Genomic DNA, 12,373 nt, shown 5'->3' on the forward strand with positions numbered 1-12,373 from the left:
GACTGAATTTTTAAAAATTATTTTTATCATTTTTTTTTTCTGTATGTAAATGGTCTACAACTATTTACGGTAATATACTAGTGGATGTATACATGACTGTTTTAGGTCAGTTGAAAGAGTGGCAGAACTGGAACTTGAACTTCAAACAGTTGGCCAGCAAAAGCAGCAAGCCTTGGATCAAATTGCGGCAATAGAGGAGAAGGCAACAGAAGTTGACTTGCAGCTCAAAAGTGAAGCTCAGCAAAAAGCTGAGGCCATCGAGAAAGTAGAGTTGCTGGAGCTGTGCGTGACCGAACTGAAAAAACAACTTGAACAGAGTGACAAGCAGTTGCAATCTGATGAACAGGTCGGTCGAAAACGGGATTCTGTTCACGTGGTTTCTTGCACATTGTACTGGTTTTATTTTGAACTACAACCTCCCTTTTTTCCCCCCCCGTAGCTCGCAATCGATTTTGCAGAGATTGTCCAGCGTTGTGAGATTCTAGCCACAGAGAAGGTAACTTTTTTTCCCCCCCATCAAATCCAGTTTGGAATTGCGCTGTTGCAAAAGGAAACCATTTAGGACTACAGTGTTAATAGGATGGCCCTTACTGGGCTTGTGACACAATGAAAGGAGTTGACATTTTAGGCCACTACTGATTTGAGGTGAACATTTCTGGATGTTCATAAGACCTGTAATTACAGCTCACCTATACTGTATTGTGAACCTGCATAAGCAGATAACCAACAATGTATAATGTGTGTGGACCAATCAGGCACAACAGTGTAACCACTTGTACAGCACAGAAACATTTTCTTACTTTTTGCACAATACGTTGATCGGCACAAGAGCTGTATGCAATATTGTGCCTTTCCAACACTAACCTCCTGACTACCAGGAAAAAAAAATGTTGTCCAATCACATTCATTTTGAAGTTCCCCAATCTATGTGAAGTAATTGGACTACTCCAAAAGAAATTTTTGAAATCCCACTACATTTTTTAAACAGGCTCAAATACACTTAAAACAACTCAAACAACACTTTAACATGTTCATAAGAGTCTTATAATTAAAATGCCAACAGCATTTCAAGAAAAATGTGTTTGATAAAAAGTATTACTTTTCCTCTTCCCATAAAAAGTGCTTGCACTGAGGGAAGCCATTTTCTTACTTTTTCTAACCCCTACAAATTTGGTATCACTGGAAAGCACTGAATGTCCTCTTTAGAGTAACAAAAGGAGTTAATGCGATTGGATGCACCGGGTGGGAGATATTTAGGTTCACAAATGTCCTCTACAGAGGACAAATTTGAACTACTGGTAGTCAGGAGGATAATAATATAGGTGCTCAGTTTTGACACTGCACAATAGGTATTACGTTTTTGTTTGAGAGCTGTGTCTTTTTTGTGACCTCAATTTGAATACATGAATATAAATATTTGCCACAGCTTTCAGAATGCCCACCCAAGCGAGTAGAATGTCTCATTGATTGCCTGTATAAGTAAAGCTGAGTGAAGCTCTCCCTAGACATGAGCAGAGCAATCTTGATGACCAACTGTGACATTGTCCTTCCCATTAGTTCATTATAATGTTGTCATTGGACCATAGAACACAGTGTATAAAACGATTTTTCCCTTTCCAGAAAATGTGTCTTTAGGGGTGTTCACACGGCAAGATTTGGTCCGGTGCTATGCCGGGGCTGCCCCAGTAGAGCGTTCACACGTGCAAATTAGCTCCGCCGTAGCCCATAAAACAGCTTACACCGGACCAAATTTGATCCACCTCAGGGAGGTGGTTTAAAAATTTGCTCCAGAGCAAATGCTCGTTTGCGAAGCAGCACCAATGTAAATTTGCACGTGTGAACGCAACTGGGTTAAATTTGCTCCAGAGCAAATGCTTGTGAAGAGTTGATTACGTGCGGCGAGAATGCGTTGCTTTCGTGCTCTGTCGGACTTCCGTCATGTGTTTGTTTAATAACGACACTTGTTTAATAAAGACTTGGCTGGTAACATCTTTCCTTTTGTAGAAAACTGGACTGTCTCGGAGTTGTTTGTGTAGTTTGTTCCTTTGTTGTTGTTGATTTACGTTTTCCGGGGTGGTCACTCTCGAGCAGAAGGCACGGAGACCGAGAAGGAGAAGGACGTGCCTGTCCAGTAGTCGCTTGAGTTATGTATACGAACCAACACGACAGCTCATTTGTTTTCTGTCGTTTTGCTCCACTGCAGAAACTGCCGTGTGAACGCAAGTCGGGCTGCACCGACGCTGTGCCGGTGCTGACACACTCAGCGGCTTTGTACGTGTGAACGCTCCACACAATTTGCTGCGGTGTAAAATATATCGCAACAAAATACATCGGTGCAGCACCGGAGCAAATGTGTGCCGTGTGAACACCCCTTTTAAAGCATATATCTGGTTAAAGGTCTCCATGTTGATGAATAAATGCTTTTGCCACATGCCTTTTGCAATGTTCAGCGGTGGAGCCTATTTTCATTGTCTGAAGGACTTCTGAACTTGACTTCCATGTTAGGAACTGAATCACTTTAAGTATCTTGGAAGGGCAACATCATTGTTACTGAAGGCAGTTTATGAATTTAAATTTCAGTCAATGATTTCATGTGAACCAGTCGCTGCATGTAAAAGTTGAGTCAGTCGTATACAATTGTGCCACCAAAATGACATGCACACCAGGAAACATCCGAGGAATTTTTTCTGTTGGATGTGTTTCTAGGATATGCTGGCATCTGAGCAAGACCATCTCAAGCAGGAACTTGACTTTGCCATTAGGCAGACTCAAAAACTGAAGAAGGAGAAAACTTCCCTTTCACAGGAACTGAAGGAAAAGGATGAACTGCAGGAATTCATCACTCTTGAAGAAAAGATAAGAGACGAACATGAGGTCATTAAGGAAATACATTACCGGTTTGTTTTTAAAGCTTTGCCTTTCAAAGCTCCAAGATTGTCTTAGTGTATCAAATGTGCAACCCAACACAATTTCCCACCTTAGGTCACTTGCGCTGACAGTATATTTTACAAAAATGTGCAGGTGGAAAAGCTCAGTGATATTGTTAAGTGATGACAATTTCCTGAGTTTTGCCGTATTCTGAAAATTGAGACAAGAAATAATAATTGCAACTTTTATCTCCAGTTATGAACATTTTAAATGAACGTGATACACAACTGAAAAGCATTACAGTACTTGTAATGAAACACCACATGTTTTAGGATACGTTGGGATATTATTGCCTTGTCCTGTCTCAAACTTTCCACTTATGCATTGACAATGTTTAAATGTTTATGATCTCACAGAGCGAGTTGGAAAACCAAATTTGCTCATTGAAGGAAGCTATGAAATCCCGTGATCTCCAATACATGGAACTTAAGGTGAGGTGGTGATAGAGAAATCTATGAGCAAAATGTATCATGTTTAAAGTTTCATTTAATTTGGGCACATCTAAACGTTTGGGTGCGTATCCATCGCCCCCAAATGCATGTGCGCAAAGGCGCCGGCCGTCTGGGCGGAGGGCTTTTGAGGTCCACAATTATCACGTCAATGCAAGGGGGCGAACAGAAGGAAGAAGGATAGACTCGGTCACAAAGGGGGAATGAACAATTCGGGAACAAAGTGTTGTTGAACAACAAAAGACGATTTGAGAACACCCGTCGCGCCCAGGCGACATTTGTCGCCTGCAAAGTCTGCAACTTGTTGATTCATTGTAGACCAGACAGAAAGGCGTCAACGTACAGGTGGTTCAAAGCTTAAACCAAGGTAACGAATCACGACCGAGGGGCCGGACTGGGGGCGAGGTATGCAAATATCGGGCCCGGGCTCTGCCGAGTCATTTCTTTAACTTTGTCCGAGAAAAACTCACAGGTGGCTTAGAGGTCACACTTTTTTCAATGAATTAATAGGGGACATAAATGGTTTCAGGAACAGAACATGGTAATTTCAACTGTTCAATTTGATTTAAAAAAATGTCATGTGTAGTTTTATACATTTTACGTCCCAACAGTGCATTAAAAAAATCCAATGTCTTTTTTTTTTTTAAAGAAAAATTTGGAGAGCGTTTCTGAAGAACTGACGAAGAAAACCCAAATTGCTGATGATCTTCAGAATATGGTACATGTGAAGTATTTGTATGCCGTAGTAGATAACATTCACATTTTTCTTTCGAAACGGTGAGAATGTTTAAATTTTTCACAGAAAATAAGACAAGGCAACGCATGATTGATACCAAAAGCTTTTTTTCTCTTTTGTTGATTACCAGAATGAAACATTGCCAAAGCAATATAATCGTTTCTTACATAAAAAAACAAAAAAGATACACATGCCACATTCCCGCACGATTATGTAACTAAATGATTATCTGCACGCATCGTTTATAGGTTTTATATTTCCATACGACAGACTTTTTGTTTCCTTCTTTCAGTGTGGTAAGGATGTGTCTGAAGAAGTGGCGAAGCTTCGTCTTTCGCTAGCTGACGCGGAGGTCCTTGGCATAGAGACAAAGAAAGAATGGGCAGTTCTGCGCACTGAAAACATTGCTCTGGAAGAGTTGAAGGTTAAGCACAAATTGCACAAAATTTTCAAACTTCCCTCATACTAAAACGTTTGGGTTTGTCATCAATTTTAATATGAGAAGATATACTGTATAGAAAGAGATTTTTGTTTGAAAGCTCATTTCCTTGTCGTTTTCATCTTCTCTTCAGATGACCCTGACTGTCAGCCATGAAAAGATGGAAGCCGAAGTCAACAGCCTGCGTTTTCAACTTGAGGCTGAAAAGTCTAATTTCAAGAAAATGCAGGCAGATCTACAGAAAGAGCTTAGCGTTGTTTTTAATGAGAACCTCAAGCTAACCACTCTGCTCGATGGCAAGGTCCCCAGAAGTAGGTTTTCCGAATTGTTATAATGCAACTGCCACACCCTACCAATCCTCAAAGTAGCCCAGCCTGACGGCAATGAATTTTGAGAGTGATAGCAAGTCATGAAATGATTTCCATTCACAGATATCATGGATAGTGTGGAACTCGAGAAAACGGTGTCCAACCTGCAAAAGGAGCTTGCAGCATCTCAAGAAGCTGAGGGAGACCTGAGAGCTCAGCTGCAGGAACTGAAGTCACTTCAGGCTCCCGCATTTGAAGTGAACAACCCGGAAAAGCAGGTTTGTTTTTGGAGCAAAACTTCAAACTCAAATACAGTGAAACTCCTCGACAACGAAATCATGTTTGCAGCAAGAAAACGGGGGTTTTCACTGTAGCAAATTTGATCTCAGATGTAAGCGCACACACACACCCACACCCACACACACAAACGTATGTGTACACGCACACACAAACGTATGTGTACTCTAAGTGCACACAAACATATGCGTACTCTATTTTTATTCCAACAGTGCATAAGTATGAGCACACACTTATTTGACACTTCATATTGTCAGTGTAGAAAGAAAAAAGGGGAAAGAAATTGCGAAATTTACGATCAGCATTCACTTACACCAATTTCTTGGATAATGTATTTTCTTTTATTCTTGCTCCGTCTTTAATTTTGATCACTTTTACCCTCTCTTCCAGCATCAGAGCTCTTCTTGTCTTAGCTGCTTGATATCCAAAGGTCCGTTTTGTAGCCATTTTAGCAATGCAACGTCCATCCTCGTCTGAATCTAACAATAACAAATACTTCCTGCCATGCAATGAACTTTTAAGCCAGCCACGGGACGCTTCGTAGTCCTCGATGGGCCATAGTTAGCTCACGAAGGCTAAAAACCGTACGCTAACTGCAGCGCTTCTCTCTCATTAGCGCTCCAGTTAGCGTAAGATTTTTAGCCTTCGAGAACTAACTATGGCCATCGAGGACTACAAAGCGTCCCGTGGCTGTTTTTAGCATGATAACAAGTAAAGCATTCCAGGAAACGTTCGTTTATTTGAATGTCTGTCGAGCCATAAGCAATTTACTCTGAGCAGCTAATCGGATGCTACGGATCTAGCTTCAGTATCTACACATATAGACAGTGAGGTCCCTCTTGTCCAATCGGAGGCCAGGATGATGCTCGGTAAGCCATTGGCAGAGCAGCTATGAGTATGTTGAGTCCAGGAAACTCGCACCTGTGACCGAAATAAACATCGTTCACTATGTAAACCAGTGTGGTGGTTGCTGTTACCTTTTTTCAAACGAAGCAGTAGAGGTCGCTGTTGGATAAGACTTCGTTGTAGTGAATGTCTTCGCGAGGCTGGAGCAGAGAAAATGATTTCGTATAACGCAACAGGGGGGTTTTCGTCGTATGGGGGGCAGGAGAATGGGAATTGTGTTCATGCATGAAGATTTTTTCACATAAGGGGGTATTTTCGCCCATGTAGGTTTCGTTCTAGAGGAGTTTCACTGTACCATCTTTTTGGGACCCAGGGGAGACCATTGTCCAAGATGTTCTTAATTCTCACAAGTGCACTGCCCTTTATTCTGATTTGACACCATAAGAAAAAGTTTAAAACTAGATATATTCTTAAAATCGAAATGTCCACGAAAAGTTTAAACATCACGCAATTTGTTTGACTTTAACATTGCTGTTTTAGAAGACCCTTGATGCACTGTAAGTAGGGTTGTGACAAACTAGGCATACATTTTTGTGGTCGACATAACCGTTGCTTGACTTTTCCCTTGAAATGTGGAAATTATCATTTAAAAGTGCAAACACTGGAAGAGATTTAAAAAATGTGCATGTCTTTATCAGTTTCCTAATTGTGAGACCTCATTAACGTGATCAGTGTCTGAAAATGGAATTTATTCATTATTCATAATAGCACACACGAATTAGAAAATGTAGTTTGAGCAAATGGCACAGTAATCGGACAAGGAGTGATTGCTCTCAGAAAGGTTGGTGAACTCGGCTATAAATGTATTTTGAAAGATGAAGATAGCGAAAACCTTGTCATGATGTTTGGTGTTCAGATTTCTGCTGAAGACACGGTGAAGGAAGATTTGGTGGTCACAGCGCTGACAGAGGAGAGAGACCAGCTCCGGATGGATCTAAAAGAAAATATAGATATGGTAAACTTTCACCCTAACACTCGACTAAATGTCTTCATTTCCATCTCAGTATTTTTATTTTATTTGTTTTTTGTCCAAGACCATAGCCTCATAGCTCATTCCATAATTGTTTTCAAAACAGATGATTGAGAATCAAGAGGAGCTCAGAACTGCACACGGGAAAATAGCTGATCTGAAACAACGGCTCAAACAGCTAGAAGATTCCCAAACATCCAACTTAGGAAAGCCTTTTGATGACATGACGACAGAGCTTGAGACACTTCAAACACAAGTAGGTTGTCTTCTTGAAGCAAAGCATCAGCACAATATTGTACCCCCTTTAACCGCCCTCCTTTTGTGGTGACTTCAGGTAATGTGTATCTCTTAGGAGGTCGGGGGGTTTATGTTGTGGCTTTGCAACCTGTGGGGAACAAAAACCATTTACTACTTTACTATTAGTCTTTTTATTTTATATACATACTGTATGTTGACCTAGTTATGCATAACTGAGCAGTCCAGTCAGTTCCGATTTCATTAGCCTAGTCTGTCCTTCAGATTTTTCTGCAGACAGTCACGTTTGTTTTCCCATTTCAGAAAGAGCAACTTCAGGCTGCACTACAAGAGGTCAGTGAGCAGAAGAACCAACTCCAGGGAGAGCTGCAGCAACTTATTGATGGGGTAGATGAATGCTCTGCTTTTTTTCACGCTGCAAAATAATGTTTTGCAGATCATGAAATTATTTCTGCATTGACTGCTTTGCTTTCTCTCTATGTACCGATAACTGAATTGGGGCATTTGAAACTGCGCTTGTGTGTGTGTGTGTGTGTGTGTGTGTGTGTGTGTGTGTGTGTGTGTGTGTGTGTGTGTGTGTGTGTGTGTGTGTGTGTGTGTGTGTGTGTGTGTGTGTGTGTGTGTGTAATATTAGGCTGCAGAGAACGAAAGCCTTCTACATTCCCTCCAATCTCAGCTTCAAGATCAAGTTCAGGGAAATAATGACATTGAAAGGATGGGTCGAGAGAAACAAACTCAGCTGGAATATCAAGTCTGTTGAAACGTTGTTTATCCATTTATTTATTTATGACAGAGCTCCGTTTAATCTCCATTTAATTGTTTCCTCATTTTTAGGTTGAAGAGTCTCAACATCTACATTCTATTCAAGATGAGTTTGAAGATTTGAAGCAGAAGAATTGTACTCTTGTAAAAGTAACTGAGGAGAAGGAGTCTGATTTAAAGCAAAGTGTAAATAAGTTGTCATACTGATTTAGTTTTTCCCACATGATTTGTCCATCTGTTGTATGTTGTCAAAGCCTATAAAATAGCCTTCCTTTAAACAGATAAAGATTTTGAGTGAAGAGCTTGAAACACTGAAAGCAGAAAGGGACGACCTATGTTTCAACAAGGAAGCTGGACATCAGACTTTGATGGAAGAGACTCAGAGGTTGCTTTGCAGAGTGACGTCGCTCATTGAAGAGAGGGATCAGCTCCTTGATACGGTGGAGGAACTGAGACGGGGCAAGATCCAGCTCAAAACAGAACTGGAGGAAAATGTCGAAATGGTAAGGAACTTTGTATATCTTAATAAATGGCCTATCAATTTGGGATGAGCAGAATAATCCATTCATTAGCCATAAATAAATAAAAACCAAGATTCAGATCACATTTGCTTGGGTTTTTTGGGCATCCATCTCAAGATTGATTTTGAAATTTTGTATATTTAATTTTGAGTATTGGGTTTCCATAAAATAGAAGGTATGACCTTTTTACGGACATCAATTACTTGCTATTGTCGTTGGGGCTTTATTACCTATCGCCTCCAGATAGCGAGGAATTGCTGTCAATGTGGTGTGCGCTTTAAGTCGATGCTTATAATAATTTGTCAAAACTAAGGAGGAGGTGACCATCTTGAAGACGGGAAAAGAATGAAGAATAAAAGAAAAGCAAGGATTGCTTTTTGATGACAAAACACAGCGCATTTGCACTGTTTGCTTTGACAAAGGCTTTGTGCCGCAGTAAGACAGCATTTCCCTATGCCATCCATATTACCATTATATTTTTCAGGAATGAATTCTATACTTTCTGATGTACCTTTGTTGTGATACTATTGATTTGACATCCATAGTTAAAACTATTGTTCCAAAAATCTGGTAACAAACATTTCCCTTGTCTAAATGTACTTTTACATAAGTACACTGTGATTGCTCATGTTGAGAATGTGGGAGAGATTTTTGCTTGAAAGCTCATTTCCTTGTCGTTATAATCTTCTCTTCAGATGACCCTGACTGTCAGCCATGAAAAGATGGAAGCCGAAGTCAACAGCCTGCGTTTTCAACTTGAGGCTGAAAAGTCTAATTTCAAGAAAATGCAGGCAGATCTTCAGAAAGAGCTTAGCGTTGTGTTTCATGAGAACCTCAAGCTAACCACTCTGCTCGATGGCAAGGTCCCCAGAAGTAGGTTTTCCGAATTGTTATAATGCAACTGCCATGCCCTACCAATCCTCAAAGTAGCCCAGCCTGACGGCAATGAAGTTTGAGAGTGATAGCAAGTCATGAAATGATTTCCATTCACAGATATCATGGATAGTGTGGAACTCGAGAAAACGGTGTCCAACCTGCAAAAGGAACTTGCAGCATCTCAAGAAGCTGAGGGAGACCTGAGAGCTCAGCTGCAGGAACTGAAGTCACTTCAAGCTCCCGCATTTGAAGTGAACAACCTGGAAAAGCAGGTTTGTTTTTGGAGCAAAACTTCAAACTCAAATACAGTGAAACTCCTCGACAACGAAATCATGTTTGCAGCAAGAAATTTTTCACAACAGGGAGGTTTTCACTGTAGCAAATTTGATCTCAGATGTAAGCGCACACACACACCCACACCCACACCCACAAACGTATGTGTACACGCACACACAAACGTATGTGTACTCTAAGCGCACACAAACATATGATTTTTATTCCAATAGTGCATAAGTATGAGCACACACTTATTTGACACTTCATATTGTCAGTGACGAAAGAAAAAGGGGGAAAGAAATTGCAAAATTTACGATCAGCATTCACTTACACCAATTTCTTGGATAATGTATTTTCTTTTATTCTTGCTCCGTCTTTAATTTTGATCACTTTTAACCTCTCTTCCAGCATCAGAGCTCTTCTTGTCTTAGCTGCTTGATATCCAAAGGTCCGTTTTGTAGCCATTTTAGCAATGCAACGTCCATCCTCGTCTGAATCTAACAATAACAAATACTTCCTGCCATGCAATGAACTTTTAAGCCAGCCACGGGGCGCTTCGTAGTCCTCGATGGCCATAGTTGGCTCTCGAAGGCTAAAAACCTTACGCTAACTGGAGCGCTTCTCTCTCATTAGCGCTCCAGTTAGCGTAAGATTTTTAGCCTTCGAGAGCTAACTATGGTCATCGAGGACTGCAAAGCGTCCCGTGGCTGTTTTTAGCATGATAACAAGTAAAGCATTCGAGGAAACGTTTGTTTATTTAAATGTCCGTCGAGCCACGGGACGCTTTGTAGTCCTCTATGGCCATAGTTAGCTCTCAAAGGCTAAAACCGTACGCTAACTGGAGCGCTAATGAGAGAGAAGCGCTCCAGTTAGCGTAAGGTTTTTAGCCTTCGAGCGCTAACTATGGCCATCGAGGACTACGAAGCGTCCCGTCGGTGTTTTTAGCATGATAACAAGGAAAGCATTCGAGGAAACGTTCGTTTATTTGAATGTCCGTCGAGCCATAAGCAATTTACTCTGGGCAGCTAATCGGATGCTACGGATCTTGCTTCAGTATCTACACACATAGACAGTGCGGTCCCTCTTGGCCAATCGGAGGCCAGGATGATGCTCGGTAAGCCAATGGCAGAGCAGCTATGAGTATGTTGAGTCCAGGAAACTCGCAACTGTGACCGAAATAAACATCGTTCACTATGTAAACCAGTGTGGTGGTTGCTCTTGCCTTTTTCAAACGAAGCAGTAGAGGTCGCTGTTGGATAAGACTTCGTTGTAGTGAATGTCTTCGCGAGGCTGGAGCAGAGAAAATGATTTCGTATAACGCAACAGGGGGGTTTTCGTCGTATGGGGGGCAGGAGAATGGGAATTGTGTTCATGCATGAAGATTTTTTCACATAAGGGGGTATTTTCGCCCATGTAGGTTTCGTTCTAGAGGAGTTTCACTGTACCATCTTTTTGGGACCCAGGGGAGACCATTGTCCAAGATGTTCTTAATTCTCACAAGTGCACTGCCCTTTATTCTGATTTGACACCATAAGAAAAAGTTTAAAACTAGATATATTCTTAAAATCGAAATGTCCACGAAAAGTTTAAACATCACGCAATTTGTTTGACTTTAACATTGCTGTTTTAAAAGACCCTTGATGTACTGTAAGTAGGGTTGTGACAAACTAGGCATACATTTTTGTGGTCGACATAACCGAGTTGCTTGACTTTTTCCTTGAAATGTGGAAATTATCATTTAAAAGTGCAAACACTGGAAGAGATTAAAAAAAATGTGCTTGTCTTTATCAGTTTCCTAATTGTGAGACCTCATTAACGTGATCAGTGTCTGAAAATGGAATTTATTCATTATTCATAATAGCACACACGAATTAGAAAAGGTAGTTTGAGCAAATGGCACAGTAATCGGACAAGGGGTGATTGCTCTCAGAAAGGTTGGTGAACTCGGCTATAAATGTATTTTGAAAGATGAAGATAGCGAAAACCTTGTCATGATGTTTGGTGTTCAGATTTCTGCTGAAGACACGGTGAAGGAAGATTTGGTGGTCACAGCGCTGACAGAGGAGAGAGACCAGCTCCGGATGGATCTAAAAGAAAATATAGATATGGTAAACTTTCACCCTAACACTCGACTAAATGTCTTCATTTCCATCTCAGTATTTTTATTTTATTTGTTTTTTGTCCAAGACCATAGCCTCATAGCTCATTCCATAATTGTTTTCAAAACAGATGATTGAGAATCAAGAGGAGCTCAGAACTGCACACGGGAAAATAGCTGATCTGAAACAACGGCTCAAACAGCTAGAAGATTCCCAAACATCCAACTTAGGAAAGCCTTTTGATGACATGACGACAGAGCTTGAGACACTTCAAACACAAGTAGGTTGTCTTCTTGAAGCAAAGCATCAGCACAATATTGTACCCCCTTTAACCGCCCTCCTTTTGTGGTGACTTCAGGTAATGTGTATCTCTTAGGAGGTCGGGGGGTTTATGTTGTGGCTTTGCAACCTGTGGGGAACAAAAACCATTTACTACTTTACTATTAGTCTTTTTATTTTATATACATACTGTATGTTGACCTAGTTATGCATAACTGAGCAGTCCAGTCAGTTCTGATTTCATTAGCCTAGTCTGTCCTTCAGATTTTTCT

General features: G+C 40.8%; 1 protein-coding gene across 1 annotated transcript in view; it reads left to right on the top strand.

Moving 5' to 3' along the window:
• Positions 1-12,373, top strand: part of cenpe (centromere protein E) — a 35,277-nt gene that overhangs the window by 6,933 nt on the left and 15,971 nt on the right. Inside the window, exons 16-33 of the mRNA XM_086129418.1 lie at positions 106-346; positions 440-496; positions 2,707-2,874; positions 3,285-3,359; positions 4,027-4,095; positions 4,406-4,537; positions 4,686-4,863; positions 4,984-5,138; positions 6,920-7,018; positions 7,140-7,289; positions 7,592-7,675; positions 7,923-8,039; positions 8,123-8,236; positions 8,332-8,553; positions 9,267-9,444; positions 9,565-9,719; positions 11,733-11,831; positions 11,953-12,102. Coding sequence (XP_085985544.1) covers positions 106-346; positions 440-496; positions 2,707-2,874; positions 3,285-3,359; positions 4,027-4,095; positions 4,406-4,537; positions 4,686-4,863; positions 4,984-5,138; positions 6,920-7,018; positions 7,140-7,289; positions 7,592-7,675; positions 7,923-8,039; positions 8,123-8,236; positions 8,332-8,553; positions 9,267-9,444; positions 9,565-9,719; positions 11,733-11,831; positions 11,953-12,102 — 2,443 coding nt within the window. The remainder of the gene's footprint in view (positions 1-105; positions 347-439; positions 497-2,706; positions 2,875-3,284; positions 3,360-4,026; positions 4,096-4,405; positions 4,538-4,685; positions 4,864-4,983; positions 5,139-6,919; positions 7,019-7,139; positions 7,290-7,591; positions 7,676-7,922; positions 8,040-8,122; positions 8,237-8,331; positions 8,554-9,266; positions 9,445-9,564; positions 9,720-11,732; positions 11,832-11,952; positions 12,103-12,373) is intronic.

This window comes from Hippocampus guttulatus, chromosome 1 (assembly GCF_054856545.1).
Source record: "Hippocampus guttulatus isolate MCC_2025c chromosome 1, RoL_Hgut_1.0, whole genome shotgun sequence".
In the NCBI taxonomy this organism is placed as follows: domain Eukaryota; kingdom Metazoa; phylum Chordata; class Actinopteri; order Syngnathiformes; family Syngnathidae; genus Hippocampus; species Hippocampus guttulatus.